At 39.7% G+C, this 17023-nt stretch overlaps 1 protein-coding gene across 4 annotated transcripts in view; it reads left to right on the top strand.

The window, feature by feature from the left end:
* The window catches only part of Ralgapa2 (Ral GTPase activating protein catalytic subunit alpha 2), a 272467-nt gene that overhangs the window by 57278 nt on the left and 198166 nt on the right, over positions 1-17023 (top strand). For 3 of the 4 annotated variants that reach the window (XR_009057697.1, XM_057780304.1, XM_057780305.1), the window contains exons 5-10: positions 5661-5704; positions 7049-7226; positions 8349-8464; positions 9711-9849; positions 10693-10889; positions 14349-14576. Coding sequence is in view for 3 of the 4 variants with exons in the window: in XM_057780304.1 (XP_057636287.1) it covers positions 5661-5704; positions 7049-7226; positions 8349-8464; positions 9711-9849; positions 10693-10889; positions 14349-14576 (902 nt within the window). In the remaining variant the exon portion in view is untranslated. Of the gene's footprint in view, positions 1-5660; positions 5705-7048; positions 7227-8348; positions 8465-9710; positions 9850-10692; positions 10890-14348; positions 14577-17023 lie in introns of those variants that run through there. The other variant, XM_057780306.1, reaches the window with a different exon arrangement.

Below are 17023 nucleotides of genomic sequence, written 5' to 3' on the forward strand. Positions count from 1 at the left end.
CAGCTTGGCCTTTCTTTCACCTTGGTCATCTGAAACCTTACTTTTCTTGGAGACACTTCTGTTTCAGGGTCATGGAGATGAGGTCATGGCCTTTCTTTATGTAGTGCTAATTCCAGAAATGGTTCAGCACCCCTCTCCTTGGACTGTGCCAGCTTGGTATAATGTTGTCTCATCTCTCTTTTTCTTCATGGTCTCGTTCTTTCCCAGTCCTTCTCCTTGTTGCCCATAAGCTCATTGCTTCTCTCCTCCATCCTCAAGCGGCTTCCTGCCCCCCCCCTTTTTTATCAGATAGATAGTTGCCTCCAACCTGCTAGTCTCTTCTTACCTACTCACTTCTAGTTCACCTGTTCTGATTTTTATTATTTATTTTTATAAAACAGTTTTATTGGGGGTAGAATAAAAAGAATATATAAAAATTATCATGATTGTAGCATCACCCCAAATTTCCTCAACCTCCTTAGTAGCTCCTCTGTTCCCCTCTTACCTACCTCAGCCTCAACCACTAATACAGTTTCACAAGATTCCCAAGGTATGACACCGAAAGTAAAACCCGTAAAAGAAAAATTTTGATAAGTTGGATTTCTTCAGATCCACCACTGGTCTGTCTTTGTATTTTTTAGTCTTATTTAGATGAAATCACGCAGCACTGTTCTTTTTGTTTGTTTGGTATCTGCCTTAAAGTTACTGCACCAACTTGGGGAGGAAAGGGTTTGTTTGACTTCCATATCCTAGATGACTGAGGGAAGCCAAGGTAGGAACTCACACTGGAGTTGATTCTTGCTGACTTGGTCCTCATGGCTTGCTCAGCCTTCTTTCTTAGAGAACCCAGGACCCACCAGCCAGGGTGGTAGAATCTACAGTGGGCTGGTCCATCCTGCATTTCCCACCAGTTAGGAAAATCCTCTATAGGCTTGCCTACAGCCTGAGGTTATGGAGGTATTTTCTCTATTGAGGTTCCCTTCTCTCAAATGACAATAGCTTGTATCAAGTTGACTCAAAACTAGCTAGCATAGCATCTTTTATGTTCTGTTTACTTTGAGATTCATCTGTATGCTATGTACTAAGTTCATTCCTTTTCATTTCTGAGTAGAACAATATTCCATTGTATAGCTTTGCTATCATCTCTTGATCTATTCTCTTGCTGATATAGTGTTCAGTTGATTCTCATATTTGGCTGTTATACATAAACCTACTGTTAGACATTTGTATGCAGGTCTTTAGGTAGAAATAAGCTTTCCTATCTCCTGTACAGCACACTTAACTGATAAACTGTTTTTTTTGCAGAGTGGCTATATCATTTTATGTCCTCAGTAGTGTCATGGTCCAGTTAATAGCAGGTGTTATGGTCAGTGTTTAGTTGTTGGATGTGCTATCTCATTGACTTATGGTCTTAAACTTTTGTTCATAGAATTTCTGTGTGTCTCTGGTAACATGTGTTTCAAGGCTACCCATTTAAAAGTTGCATTGTTTTATTTTCTCAATTTTTGTTTTTTGGGGTTCCAATATTTTAGATGGAAGTCTTATCAGATATATGCCTTGGAAATATTTTCTCTGTTTTGAAGAACAATGTTTTTAATTTTTAGAGAAGTCCAATTTACCATTTTTATGGGTTTTACTTTTTGTCATATCTAGAAATCTTTAAAAAATATTTTATTTAATCATACATGTATAAAATATGTTTGGATCAAAGCTTACTCCTTATTCCTTCCCCTCCAGTTCCTTTTTTATCTGCCCAACCACTTTTCTCTCATATACTCTCTTTCTCTTTAAAAAAAAAATTGCTAAATCTTTTTACTGCTTCCTGTAAGGGCATAGGTGAAGGAGCACACAACACACTAAGGAATGGGTAGCCTCTCAGGGCCCACATCCCTGAAGAATTGACTCTCCCTCCCCAGTCAGCCATCAGTTGCCACTAGCTCCTCAGATAGGCATGGGATAGGGAGTCTGTTATTAATACAAAATCATAAAAATCTCCCGTGTTTGCTCATATGCTTCCTGTTGCGGGAGGTTCTTCCGCTCCTCCAGCCAATAGTCGCTGAGATACCAGCCCATTGGGGCGTGGTCTCTCTCCCTTTAAAAAAGTGGCCACTTCCCTCCTCGCTCTCTCTTACTTCCTGCTCCGCTTCTGGCGAATAGACTCCCTTCCTGATTGCGCAGAGGGCTGTTGTCTGTGACGGTGATCTGTAAGTTTTTTCCCTTTAAAATAAATAACCATTTTATTAATCATAATTCCAAACTGGTGTTTGTGACTTACGCCTTTGCCTTCAGCTCCCCATCCCCCAGTCCTACTTAGTAGACAGTCTGGTCTGGAATTCACAGAGATCCACCTTCTGTCTCCCAAGTGCAATATCACACCTGATGTATTTTCTTCCAGTAATTTTATGGTTATGTTTCACATTTAGGTTCTGGATCCATTTTTAAACAATTTTTTTTTTGATGAACTTTACTTTCTTCATTGGACCACTGTTCCTATGTACTTGCAGTGGATGTAGAAATGCCAGAAAATTCTATGTTCTTCCTCCACTTGCCATGATCTTTGCAAATCAGCAGCCCAGGGCGCGTTTGTGCCCCTGACCTTTCTTGTGAAAGGACAACTGATGGTGTGTGGTGGTACTGATCACTTTACTAGTTTGAGATATGAGGCAGAGAACAAATTTTTAAACAAAAAACAAAAATAGGAAAGAGCTTTGTAATGTTAGCATTACATTAAAAACATCTATCTGAACTTTTAACATAGAAAATATTTTTGAAATATCTTTAAAAGATTTTCATTTGTGGTACATGTTTTTAATCCCAGCACTGAGAGCAGAGGCAGATGGATCTCTGGAGTTCAAGGCCAACCTGGTCTACAGAGCAAGTTCCCTGCCAGACTGAGCTCTCTCTCCAGCCTCCATTAATATATTTCAGAGATGTTAGACTATGAGATATGGCCAACATCTTAAAAATGCAAGTTTCTGGAAAGAGAAAGGAGCAATCCTGCATAGCTGGATAATGCTGCTCTCAGAAGACATTGTATACCAAACAACATTCCCAGTGTGAGGTGTCAAATACCTCCTTGTAAATTGTCGGTCAGAGAAGCCCCAGAAACTCCCTGTCCCCAACAGTACATCAGTGCAGACCACAGTGCTGGAAGGTGCTATTCAGATTCCTGGAAGAGAAAAGGTTTCAATAGTCTTAACTAGCCATAAGCCTTATAGACTAGAATGCTCCCCTGTCAGACAAGATGTGCCCACTGTTGTGCGGTTAGCAGCCACTCTAGTTCATACGCACAGGGCACACAGAAAAGTCGGCCTGACAGTGTGTGTGTCTGTGATCTCAGCACTCTTAGGAGGTAGGAGACACTGTGAAAGCTACCCAACCAAGAGAAAGTTCTTAGCTCAGTACCAGCTTGATTTCTCTATTTCTTGCATCCAAAGCATCTGATATCTTCAGTAATAGGGTCTTATCATCTAGTTCTGGTGGACAACTAAGAAGAATAGCAACAACTTGTATTGTTTGGGGACCTCAAACACCTCTTATTTCATGAAATTTTTGTCTTTGTGGGCATGGGTGACTCAGTCTAATTTTTTCCAGCTCTTCTCATTTACTGGCACATTTCAATTTTTTCTTTAAAACTGAATAATGTTACATTGTACATATGTACCTTATTTTTATTAACCATTCCTCAGTTGATGGACATCTAAGCTGGTTCCATTTTTTAGCTGTTGTGAATAGAACAGCAGTGGAATGGGTAAGCAAGTTTCTCTGTAATGGGAATGTCAGCCATCTGGACTTTTGAAAAAGAATGTTTAAGAGGTTACCATACTTAAAGTACTACTATCTTTAAAGTTATCTAACAAGAGCCCTTTGGGGGCCAGCCCTAATGCCTTCTTAGGGTTCAGAGAGGAAGCAGCAGCCAGTGAAGGACTCAGGATGTCTGAGGGCAAATGAATCTCTCACTCCATGTTTTTGATTCTGTTTCTTTATTGTTCTGCTGTGCTCCAAAGTTTCCAGTCTATATAAACACTCAATCAGCAATTCTCTGCTGATAGCAAGGTTACAAGGCTTGAATTTCTCAGGGTCATAAGACAGATAAGAGCTGCACAAACCTTCTCTATGGCTCCAGGGAGGTGTGGCTAGAAAAGCACCCAGGCACCACTAAGAGGCAAAAAAGTTGAGTTAGAGAGCTTTAAATTCTAAGAAGGGAAGAAAAGGGGAATTCGTGTGCCACATTCCTAAAAGTGTTAATTACACTAGAGGTCTGTGATTCATAAAATGTAAAAGAAGGGAGGAGCCTCTCTCAACCCGCCTGAGTTGTGGAACCTGAGAACTCAGGGTAGCCTTGATGACCGGCATAAACTGTGGAAGAAGACATGCATTTTCACCAGTGTTAGCTAGCTGGGGGAGGAAGGGAATCTCTCAGATATAAGAATTGCATCTATCACCGTAAGCGGTTAGAACAATGGCTATATAGTGCAAAATCCGGGATCTGACAATTTCCAGCCTCTCATGCCAAACAGTGGCATTTGTCGCCATGCTGCCTTTGTGAAAAGAATTACTTTTCTCCAGAACTGTTTAAATGATCAATAGCTTTTCCTGTTATCTTTCAGGGTTAAGACACAGGCAGTTAATTTCCTAGACTAAAATCCTGTATCAATAAACCAAAGTGAGAGTAGGTGCAAGGAATTAATGACCTTTTAGAGTTGAGGGGGGTGTTTAACTGAGGTTGCACTTTCCCAGATCAGCTGCGGTGAATTTGGGGCACCTCCTCATCTGTGAGGACAATAAATCAACAAGCTCAGATGTGCCGTAGCCTCCTCCTAGTGCCTATCTTTGAAGGTCGCAAATGTGATCTATTTGGAAGACTCCTCTTGTGGCCAAATGTTCTACAAATAAAAGATAATTGCAGGGAGCTGGCTTCTAAGTTTATCTCAGGGAATGGAGCGGAGATTTGACTTGAAAACAAAGGTTTTTGATTGTGTGACTAACTTTCTCACCAGGGTCCCACAGTTTGGGGGATAAAGTCACCCAAAATACTAGTACACGGGGAAAATTATGCCCAATAATTTAATACACTGCTGAATCTTGGGACAAATCCCACTAGATAAGTAGAGTGCTATGTCTTCACAAGGGATTCACAGCAGAACAACCGCTATTCAAAATTAGGTATTCCCAGCATCTGGGCCTGCCTCCACCAGAATACACTTTTTCTGGTGGGTTGACCTTCTGATTGGTTAACTAAAATCTCACTGCATAATCCTGCAGACTGAAACAGTTATCTTTTCTTCTGTGAGGTTGTTTGTCTTTGATGATCAGTCTTACGTTTTTGAAAAGGCATGCATTTTTTTCCTTTCTAAAGCTGATCTTTAAACAGATATTTTGAGTACTATTGTGTTAAGAACACTTGCTGCTCTTGCAGAGGACGTGGGTTTAGTTCCAAGCACCCTCACATTGGGTAGCTTACAACTGGTTGTAATTCTAGTTTCAGGGAATCCAGTGCCCTCTTGAGGTCAACTGCACTAACAGTGCACACACATACCTGTACATCCATGCATAAACACATTGTATATACACACATAAATAAAAATGGAATAAAATAAATGTAGATATTAAATATTCCCTCATATACCTTAAATATTTTTAATATACTCTATCTCTAACCATTTGTTTTAAACTTCCAGGCTCAACTTTAAAGAAGCTTCTACACACTGGAAATTCTATTAAGGTAATCATTTTTGATGAAAGTATAGTGGAATATTTCTTTTTTTATATTTATTTATTTATTACATATACAATATTCTGTCTGTGGTATGCCTGTAGGCCAGAAGAGGGCACCAGACCCCATTACTGATGGTTGTGAGCCACCATGTGGTTGCTGGGAATTGAACTCAGGACCTTTGGAAGAATAGTCAATGCTCTTAACCTCTGAGCCATCGCTCCAGCCCTGGAATATTTCTTTAAACTTTTTAAGATTTATTTATTTTATTTTAAGTGTTTGAGTGTTTTGTCTACTTGTTTGTATGTGCACCACATGTGTGCTTGGTGCCACCAGAGGTCAGAAGCGGGCATTAGGTTGTCTGGAACTTGAGTTATGGATGGTTGTAATTAAAGACTGTGGGAATTCCTCCAGTATGTTTCATTTGCATCTGATAACACACTTTAAATTCTCATTTACTTATGTATTTTCTTATTATTATGTATTATCTTTTTAATCATTTAGGACAGAAAAGGAGAAATGTGTGTTTTTGAATTCCGAAGCTAGGGTAGAGATGGAAGTGAGTGTAGATAGAGTGAAAGGGATGCGTCTGTTCACTTCTGTTGGGTGCTGCTCATCATTCAGATCGTGGTGAAGGTGTGTAAGGGCACTGAGGATTGACACAGGCAGGGAAGTAGGGAAACAGAGTCCTATTAGCTCCAAAGAACATTTTGTTAACATGACTGAAATTCTGCTCTGCTATCTCGTAGTGTAAACGTGGAGAGAGAATATCTCTGCCATTGCTCCTATGGACAATTGAGCATTGATGATGGGGATAGTGTTGTCTTACAGAATGAAGTGCTATTGATAGTTCAGTGGGAGCCAGGCACTGCTCGATGTGCCTTATGCGTGTTAGCTCTCTCAGTCTTCCCATTTTGCAGATGGGCAACTAAGACATAGAGAAGTCAAGTGATTCTCCTTCTATCATAGCTAGACAGCAGCAGAGGGTAAATTTGAACCCAGGCTCCCTAGCTCTAGTGCTCAATCTCTTAGCCATTGTACTACATTACATTCTTGCTTCTTAATGAGAGAAGAGCTTGTGTACTTGATATCTTTATCCTCTCCCCTTCTCTCCCCTACTTCCCTTTCTCTTTCTGGGGGGTGGGCAGGATTTTGCTTTGAAGTTCATGCTGGCCTGAAACTTGAGATTTTCCTATCTTAGATTCCCAAGTGCTGGGATTACAGATGTTATACCACTATACCATACCTGTTATTCTCTCTCTCTCTTTTCTTAAGACTGATGCTGTATTGCAAAGCATTTCTACAAATATGTGTTAAATATTTGTTTTGTATTGCTTTTAATTTTGTTTTTAGATAAGATGTGAAGGAATCAGACTGTTTCTTTTGTGGCTTCAAGCACTTCAGACAAACTGTGCAGAAGAGCAGGTGCTGATTTTCGCTTGCCTAGTGCCTGGTTTCCCAGCGGTCCTGTCATCCAGGGGACCCTGCACACTGGAGACACTCATCAACCCTAGCCCTAGTGTAGTTGATGGTAAGCAGCATTACCAGGGCTGAATGCTAAAATGACATTTTTAATTTATATAGGTGTGTGTGTTTATGTGTCTATGTGTGTGTCTTATGTGTGTGGGTACCCGAGGAAGCCAGAAGAGGACACCGGATCCCTCAGAAGCTGCCGTTACAACTGATTGTGAGCCATATGTGTTCTGGGAGTAACTGGTTGTGGACCATATAACATGGGTGCTGGGAGTCAGACTCAGGTTGTCTGGAAGAGCATTAAGCCAAGTGCTCTTACCTTCCGAGCCTTCTCTCCTCTTGAGCTTACCTTGAGGTTTCCTTGGTGTTGATGTTCTTGAATAGAAGCCTAAAGATTATTGCTTGTGATTCACAGAGGATTCCTAAAGACATTTAGAATCCATAGGTTCAGCCTACAGTACCACAGAAAAGAATAAAAAACCTGGGTACATGGAGTGGTGGCATAAGCGTATGATACCTGCACTTGGAGGTGGAGGTAGAGGCAGGAGGATTAGGATTTTAAGGTTATTCTTGATTGCCTAATAAGTTTGAGACCAGCCTAGGCTATATGAGAGACTCTTGTCTTAAAAAACAAAACAAAACAAACCAGAACAAAAAAAACCTGGAGCCTATTTTCTACTAAATTATAGTGAGAATATTTCTGAAGTGGCAGAAACAGGAGTGGAATACAGGGGCAGATGTTGGTTGTAGTATGAAGTAACAAGTGCTTTGTGTCAGCTAATGAAATTTAAATGTCCTCCCTATCCACTGCCTCTTGTTCTTATCACTAGTGTTTCTTTAAGAGGCCATTCATCTCACTCATGTGTTTTTCCATGTAGCATTTATAGAAGGACTGGAGTGGCCTCATTGGTCTATCTGTGTCCTGTGTGTGTGAACTTACTGTGTAACACTTCATTGTATTGGATTTTAGGCTGACAAACACAGAATTTGATGGGAAAGAATGGTCCAGAGGAAGAAAAGGCTTCATGGACCTTTATGCTGGGCCCTAAGCCCTAGTTCATGCTGGTTTTGGGTGCAGTTGAGCAGTTCCAGTAGCCGGATAGATGTGTTGTAATAGAGACCATTTCTAAACTCCTATTTAAAATTGATGAATAAACTCTTATTGTTTTTTACCCTTTAGCAAAAATATACCCAGAAGAAATCACCCCACTTCTGCCAGCCATATCAGGGGAGAAGATTGCTGAGGACCAAACCTGCTTTTTTCTTCAAATACTGTTGAAATATATGGTTATTCAGGTCAGAGAAAAACCAAGCTGTCTCACTGATTGGTTTATTTTTGTAAGAAGGAGAATCACTGTCTCTTTTCTTTCTGTGTGTCTGTATTGCTTTCACTGGGGTGATTTTTATGTAGTGATTCATTAAACACAAGGCATGCATTATTGCTGGGCCACTTCAGCAAGACTTGGTGTGAGTACTTTTGTGTGAGTTATTTAAAGTATTTTTACTTAAAAAAGTTATAAATCGTTTGGCGATTTCATACACAAATGAAGTATATTTATATTCATACCTCTTTCTGCTACCTCTTCCTGTCTCTTCTTTCCCCATCATCCTTCCAACTTCATGCTTCCTCCTCTTCTTCCTTTTTTTTTTAAATGTCAGAGTCTCACAATGTAGCCAATGTAGCTCTGGCTGGCCTGAACTTGCTATATAGATCAGACTGACCTTGGACTCCACCTACCGCTGCCTCCTGAGTGTGCCAGCTTACCCAGCGCCTCATTTTTAAAATAACCCATTGAGTACAATTAGAGCTGTTCAACTAGATGTGCTTATATTCAGGGCCATCTATTGGACCATGGGTAGCCTACCATGGGCCACACCTCTGACGAAAACTGACTCTCCTTCACCCAGCAGCTACCACATGCCAAAAGCTCCTCCTCTGTCCATTTTAGAATATTGACTGACTTGACCCTGTGAAGGCAACCACAGCTCCTGTGACATGCCCTGCCCTGTCTAGGAGATAGCTATTTTGTCATAGTCCTTCTTGACCTCTGACATTTAGAATTTTTTTGTCCTCCTTCCAAAATATTCCCTGAGCTATGGAACGGGTAATACATACAGGTGTCCTAGGTGGGACTGAGCATCCCACGGTCACTTATTCTATGTACTTTGAACAGTTGTGAGTCTCTGTACAAACCACCATCCAGCGCATCAAGAAGCTTTTCCGATGAGGGATGTGAGGTGCTAACTATGGGAATAAACAAGAGTGTTTAGAAGGCAGTTTGATAGTGTGTCCCTGTAGCAAAATAAGTAGGATCTGCCCTAGGGCCTGTGATACTCAGTCATGGGTTCTTAGCCAAGTTTACCATACCTGGAATTTGTATCATCTTTTGAGCTTTGTTGAAATATGATTTCATTATATTATTACCAATATTGTCATTTAAACATTTATAGTAGGAATCTTAATCTAACATCATTTCATGTTTTGAATATATTAATTTAAACTGTAAATATACAAATGTTCTTTCCCACATATTATCTACAGGCTGCAAGTTTGGAATGGAAGAATAAGGAGAATCAAGATACTGGTTTTAAATTTCTTTTTACATTATTTCGAAAGTATTATCTTCCTCATTTGTTTCCATCATTTACTAAGTTAACCAATGTCTACAAACCTGTACTTGGTAAGTGCTCTTTGATTCCTGTGTGGATGTCATCCACAGGGAAACTATACAGTAGATTTCATAATAATCCCTTTAGGCAAAATAGTCACACTAAGTTCATATTGAATAGTAATGTTATTGTGAGAAGATAATTGAATTAATGAGCAATTCAATGATGTGAACTCACTAAGAGATTTTTGCCTCATGGAAATAATTGAGGCAGGAGAATTGTGAGTTAAAAGCCAACTTTAGCTACATGTAGAAATTCTGTATTTAAAAAGAAATAAAAAATTATTTATTGTCAATGTTTTAGCCTCAACAAGGTACTCCACGAAGTAGTTAAATTACAAGGTAGGGCTTATGGCAAGTTCCTATCTCAAATCCAGCCATATAGAATTCGTATTTGATTAAATGAAGATGTAGTTTCTGAGTTCATTTAGAGGAAAAGTCTTGGCTTCCTAAGTGTCAGGATTACAGAGTTGCACCACCGTGACTAACTTTAGATATATTTTGTTAAAGTTCATGTTTGCTTTTACATTTGTTCCTGTCATAAAATAACATTAAATTAGCTGCTCAAGAAATGAAGATATATTTACTATTATAGTCTCAAATAATCCTCAAAATTATTAATGAGAACAATTAGCATGTTGGTATACTATTGCAGTATGTAGGTAATAACAGCCACCTCTTTATTTATATTGCAAAGCAAAATTAGAAAGAATGAAGCCTTCTGGAAGATGCTATTTTTAAACATTTATAGTTGCTATTCAAACAACTAAATATATGTTTATTAATTGAAACCATTCATAGAGATTATGTAATGTTAAGATTCACTAACTTAATTATGTTTGCTTTTTCTGTCAGAAATCCCCCATTTGAGACCAAAGCCAATATATGTTACTGTAACTCGAGATAATGAAACAACTTACAGTACAAAAATTCCATACATGGCAGCGCGTGTTGTTTTCATTAAATGGATTGTAACTTTCTTTTTGGAAAAAAAATATCTAACTGCAACACAAAACACTAAAAATGGAGGTGATGTATCTAAATTCATCCAGGTATGCCAGCCATTGTTTAAAATCTCTTTTTTCTCACATAATAAACACACTTGCACATTAGCAAAGTCACTCACTGACTCTTAGAACTGTGGTTCTTGTAGGTTTTGATTTACTGGCTCATTTGTCTGCGGGGCTGAGGTTTCAGAGGGAGCTTTGGTCTGAAGACCTTGTCATGCAGTACTGGAATTGCTACAAGAAGGCAGTCTCAAGGGCAAGGAGAATTCTGAGAAGATAGCTCTTATGGGTACTCTCATGGGTACTCTCCTGCCTCCCTTCTTTCTCCTTTGCTTAAGTGTTGTGTCTTCTGGGCACAGGCACAGGCTCTTGTCTTCATCAGTCACCAGTAGCTGGAAGGCCCTCAGGTTATGTAGATGTGGCCTATGGAGAGGGCTCATGCTGTTGCATATCCTCTGGCATCTCAGGAGAGGGTGTTTACTAGTAGCTCAGGATCCTAGGGTAGCTATTGCTTTATGATGCTGTTCCTAGAAAGAAGTCTACCTTTGTTTAAGGCCTTAATAAAAGACTTCTTAGGTTGGAGGGTCTTCAGTACATCTACTTGGTAGAGTACTTCTGTTTTCAGAACTTAGAGATCAGTCACATTACTGAAGGGTCATGACTTTGTATAGGTTGATTACTTTTGTTTCTTGTTCCCAAGAACAGGGCTAGCAATTATAGTGCACTTACTGAATATTTGCTGATATCAAGGACGTTCCAGACAGTGACAGGACATTGACCCCAGCTGGGGAAACATAAGCTGGGGGAAGCAGATCAGAGTTGGTATACTTCAAGGTCATTAGTGCCTTGATGGAAGGAGGACTACCAAACATCTGCTGTAGAGGACTTACTGGAGACCCAGAAAGCAAACTTGTTTTCAAAAGCATCTCAGGATAGAATTACAGTCAGAACAACTGAGGGCTTACTGAAAGTTCAAAACAAAACCCTTTAATTTCATACTTTGGAAGTTAGAAGATGAAATGAAAATGGTAATGATTATATTTATTTTCTTAAAATTTTTATTTCAAATTAAAAACATGATATTCTTTCATAGGTCTAGAGTGAGTGAACTAAGTGAGGTGGTTACACACATTTAATCCTAGCACTCCAGAGGCAGAGATAGGTAGATCTCTGAATTTGAGGCCAGCCTGGTCTACAGGGTGAGTTCCAGGATAGCCTGTACTATTACACAGAGAAGCCCTCAAAAAACCAAAACAAAACAGCAACCACCAAACAAAAAAGAAGTTACTGTCTTTGTCAAGGTGATCAAAACTATTTCAAACAACACACAAGTTTTATAAAATATGTTAAAATATATTTTAAAGTTCTGTTTCACAAAAGAATTCACATTTTTGCTGAATTTGAAGTGCTTTTGGTCTTCTGTTCCCCAAATGAAATAATGTCCTTGTCTTGGTCTCAAACTAGTTCTTTTGACAGGGAGAAACAGCTAATCATGTGTCTTTTAGACTTAGTTTCCCTAGCACTAGGTAAATCTGCTCTTACAGATTTTCTTGTTTTTGTGATATGTTACTTAGCTCTTTGTTACTGTGGCAAAAATACCTGAAATGGTCAATTTAAAATGCTTATTTTGGCTCATGGTTTAGAGGTTTAGTTTATGGTCATTTAGTCCTGCTGGTTTGAAATTGTCCATCAGGGATTGAAAAAAAAAGAGAGACTGCGAGGCAGCTGGGCATATTTATTTGTATAACTTTTTAGTTATATTAATAAAAATTACTTTTACTAATTCTGAGACAATTTTCCCAGTGATCTACAGTCCCTTGGGACAAATGGATAGAACAATGACACACATAAACTGACATCCCAGCAGAACTTTATACATTTGTTTGTTGACTCTGTTGTAGTATTCTCTGTTGCTCTTGAACTTTGCAGAGGCAAGGATAGGATATGCTGACCATGTTGGCAGATCAAGATAGAGAAACTGAGTGTCATCACTCTTAGACAGCACCGACAAAACAACTGAGACATTCCCTCAAGAGTTGCTTTGTGGGTAGTGGATGTCCGTATTTATATTGACCCGGAAAATGAGCATGTATGAGCAGTGGGGTTGAGAGGGTGCCAGGGTAGTAGAGAGATTGACATGGGGAGTAAGTAACAGTCAGTGTTATGTGGATTTCTCAGCCGAGCCGTGGTAGTGCTGGCCTGGTCCTGGTAGGCATGACTGTTCCCTGCTAAGGCTTTTTTATGTTCCAGAGGTCTAAAAGTCATGTCTGCATAAACCAGCAGGATGGACTCATGCTAAAAGAGCTTAATTTCAGCTTGAGTCTACTGGATGGGAGACAGGTCTCTTTCTGGAGCTAGTTCCTCATACTTATGCAGCCATCTTTTTAGCTCCGGAGCTTATGTTTAAATGACTTGATGCTACGTAATTCTCCATGCTGTTTTAGTTATTTCATTGCTGTAATATAAGCTGTCTCAAAATGTAGTGTCTTAAACCAGAAACCTTCCAACCTTATTTTTTTGATTTTATTTGTGGTACAGAATCTGGCTTAAAACATCTTGTGTATTTTATGCACTCTTGGGTGGTGACCTTTAGCTGGGGATGGCTGGTCAGGAGGATCTAAAATGACTTAATTCACATGCCTGTTAGTGCTAATTGGAGAGAAGCCTGGCTCATCTTGAACTAGTCCACACTGTTTCACTAGCAAGATCATTTGGTTTCTTATGTGGCCCCTGGGGGCTCCGAGAACAAAATGTTGTAAGAGTTGGAAAATGTTTTTTTTTTTTTTTTTTTTTTTTTTTTGGTTTTTCGAGACAGGGTTTCTCTGTGGCTTTGGAGCCTGTCCTGGAACTAGCTCTGTAGACCAGGCTGGTCTCGAACTCACAGAGATCCGCCTGCCTCTGCCTCCCGAGTGCTGGGATTAAAGGCGTGCGCCACCATCGCCCGGCGGAAAATGTTAACTGTTCACCTTTTGGGCCTGGTGATTCTCAGTGCTTTTGTTATAAGCAGTCTTCCAAGTTTTCACACCTCTGTGGCAGGAGAGTAAATGAGAAGTGTTGCGCTCTGGTGTGATGATGACACACATTGCATTTACACCTTAACTTATTTTCACAAATGCAAATTAAACTTTTTAGCTGACAGAATTTCACAGCCCTCTTTCCTGAAATAGCTTCGTAGTTTTCCTGTTGAAGTCACTGAGTTGAGAACTGATTATTTGGTTTATTAGAAAATTGGTAAGGAGAGGTCCAGGAGTCATGTTTCCGGCACTGTGAGATAGCCTGTGCAAGTTGATGGTAATCAGAGTACTTGAGAAAAGGCAAGACCTGAGTCTGGGGATGTGGATCAGTGGCAGAGCTCAAGCTCACTTTTGTGAGATTGTAAGTTCCTTCTCTAGTACCGCAATATTCACAGAACCCAAAAGGCAGTGAGCAAGACAAGACTCACATTTTACTTGGTGCTGGTGAGTGAGGATGTGGATTCCTGAGACATGTGATGACATTTTCCAGACTGGTGGTGGTGGTGCAGCCCAAGAAAAGGTGCCGGAGCTGGATGGTGCTGGGTCCACAGAGCAGGACAAAAGCCATTCTAACAGCAGCACCTTGTCTGACCGAAGACTCAGCAACTCCAGTCTTTGTAGCATTGAAGAAGAGCATCGAACAGTGTATGAAATGGTGCAGCGGATCCTCCTGTCAACACGGGGTTATGTGAATTTTGTGAATGAAGTATTCCGACAGGTCAGTGTATGACATACATTCATGAAATTGAAGTCATCTTTGTTCTTCAGTTAGTCAACTTCCCATTGTCTAACACAAGCCTGGGGGCATCAACTTAAATATAGGAGGTGTATTTTGTCTCAGTTTCAGAGGTCTCAATCCAGGGTCACGTGGTCCTGTTTCTTTGGGCCTGTGGCAGGGTGGTATTAAGGTAGGGACAGGAAGCAGCTAAGCCTGTTTACTTTGTGGGTGGGTGTGAAAAAGAGAGAGCAAGAGACTAGAGTCCTACAGTCTTCTTTGAGGGCACATTTTGTCATGACCTATACTATCACATTAAGCCATACTTTCTTAAAAAGTTTATGTTACTTCTGAATAGTGCAAGTCAGAACCAGATTACACCAGGGCCCCACGAGGATGTGGGCATTTTAGATCCAAATTGTAGCATTATTGCTTTATTTATGACACAGCAAGTGTTGATAATCTGGCCCAAATTATAGAACTAAGTAAAGGCCCTTCAGGCCCACTTTTAGTTTGCCACAAGTTTCTATGACCCGCAAAAAGTTTTTTTTTTTAATCATTATATAATGAAGGAAAATTCCACAAATACTTTCATGCCTCCATAGCAAACTCAACTCAGAGGTAGGTTGTTGACAGAGCTTTTTGTCCCGCCACATCCCATAGCTGTTTAGTCCCAAAGAAACAGAGTCTTACATTAATTTTAAACTGGTTGGCCTATAGTTCAGGCTTCTTATTAACTCTTATAACTTGCATTAGCCTGTAATTCTTGTCTGTGTTAGCCATGTGGCTTGGTAACTTTCATCAGTGAGGCATTCTCATCTTGCTTCCTCTGTGTCTGGGTGACAACTGCAGACTGAGCCTTTCCTCTTCCCAAAATTCTCCTGTTCTGGTTGCCCCGCCTATACTTCCTGCCTGGCTACTGGCCAATCAGCATTTTATTAAAATACAAGTGACAAATCTTTACAAAGTACAAGACCATTGACCCACAGCAGTAGGTGGATAGAAAGCTAGCTATTCTTAGTACTTAGCACCAGGTGAACCCAGTGTTCCCAGAGCTTCAGAGCTCACACAACCCAGAGGCTTTTTCAGAAAGTTGTATTTTCCCTGAAACGTTGTGTGACATGAGTATGTGATAGAAATATTTGTGGCACAGGAGAAAAGAAATGGATGAGAAAGGGAGTAAAGGGAGAAAGGCTTCTCATCCAGGACAGTGGAATATCTTACCTCCCATAGAAAGGTGCTGGGAAGAGCTGAAGCAGGAAGCAGGAAAGAGCAAGGCAAAGAGAATGAAGGGATGAGAAGCCAGGCTGCAACTGATGCCCGAGGTTTGCAGCAGGGTTGGTGCTGAGTAGGACATGACAACATTTGGGATCAATTTTGGCTGGCATTTTGTGGCTAGCCAATTCTATTATGTTATCAATTTATCTTATAAGGGAAAAATGTACTGCTGAACTGCGATTAAAAGCCAGTAATCCTAGAATTTGGGAGTTGGAGGCAGGAGGACAGGAATTTAAAGCAAGCCTCAGCTACACAGCTAGCTTGAGATTACTCTGGGCTACATGAGACCTTCCTTGTCTCAGAAAACAAACTGAGTAACTAAATAAATGTGTCATTATCAGAAATTGATTAGGAATCATAATATATAGGGTTGCTTAATCTAAGTTTTGTATTTAGCAAACCTTCATCTTACTTAGTTCCACAACCTTAGAGTACAGAGTACTTGCTTTGTTGTATATTGTGCCTATTTTTCTTTTCTTTTCTTTTCTTTTCTTTTCTTTTCTTTTCTTTTCTTTTCTTTTCTTTTCTTTCTTTCTTTCTTTCTTTCTTTCTTTCTTTCTTTCTTTCTCTTTTTTTTTGTTGTCATTGAGTAGTTTCAAGAAGGTATCCCCAAACTCACTTTCTTTGGTCCTTTGAGAATAGTGAATGTAGGTTTTTATTTTTTTGTAGTTTATTTTGTTTTGTTTTTGTTTGCTTGTACATGCAACCAGAAGTTTATCTGGGTGTAATAATCTTAGGTTACTCTTGCACTTAGGAATTTGTAACCAGACCTCTTTCAACATACAAATGAGAGCCAGGGAGACTATAAGAACTTCAAGTTCTAAAGTTGAAACTTGGGGATTTGTACTTTTAACATTCTGAAAAACATAAACTTGAACATGTTTGAAGTAAGCAAGAAACTAACACCTGACAAATACATACTAGAAAAGGAGAAAACAGAATTTAAAATGAAAAATAGTAATAATTGGGATGTTTATTAAGCCAGAAGGGAGCTTCAGTGTTTAGTCTTAAAGCAGAATGGCGGCATCAGAAGACAGACTAACTTGAGTAAAGAAATAATCCTGCATGCACCTCAGAGTGACAGGTAAAAACTGGGGCAGGTTGAAGCAGAAGGCTCTAATGAGGAGGCCTGGTAATTTCCTTGCTTCTCTCCCTGTTGTCTTTGCTTTCTA

Source organism: Chionomys nivalis, chromosome 9 (genome assembly GCF_950005125.1).
Source record: "Chionomys nivalis chromosome 9, mChiNiv1.1, whole genome shotgun sequence".
Lineage (NCBI taxonomy): Eukaryota > Metazoa > Chordata > Mammalia > Rodentia > Cricetidae > Chionomys > Chionomys nivalis.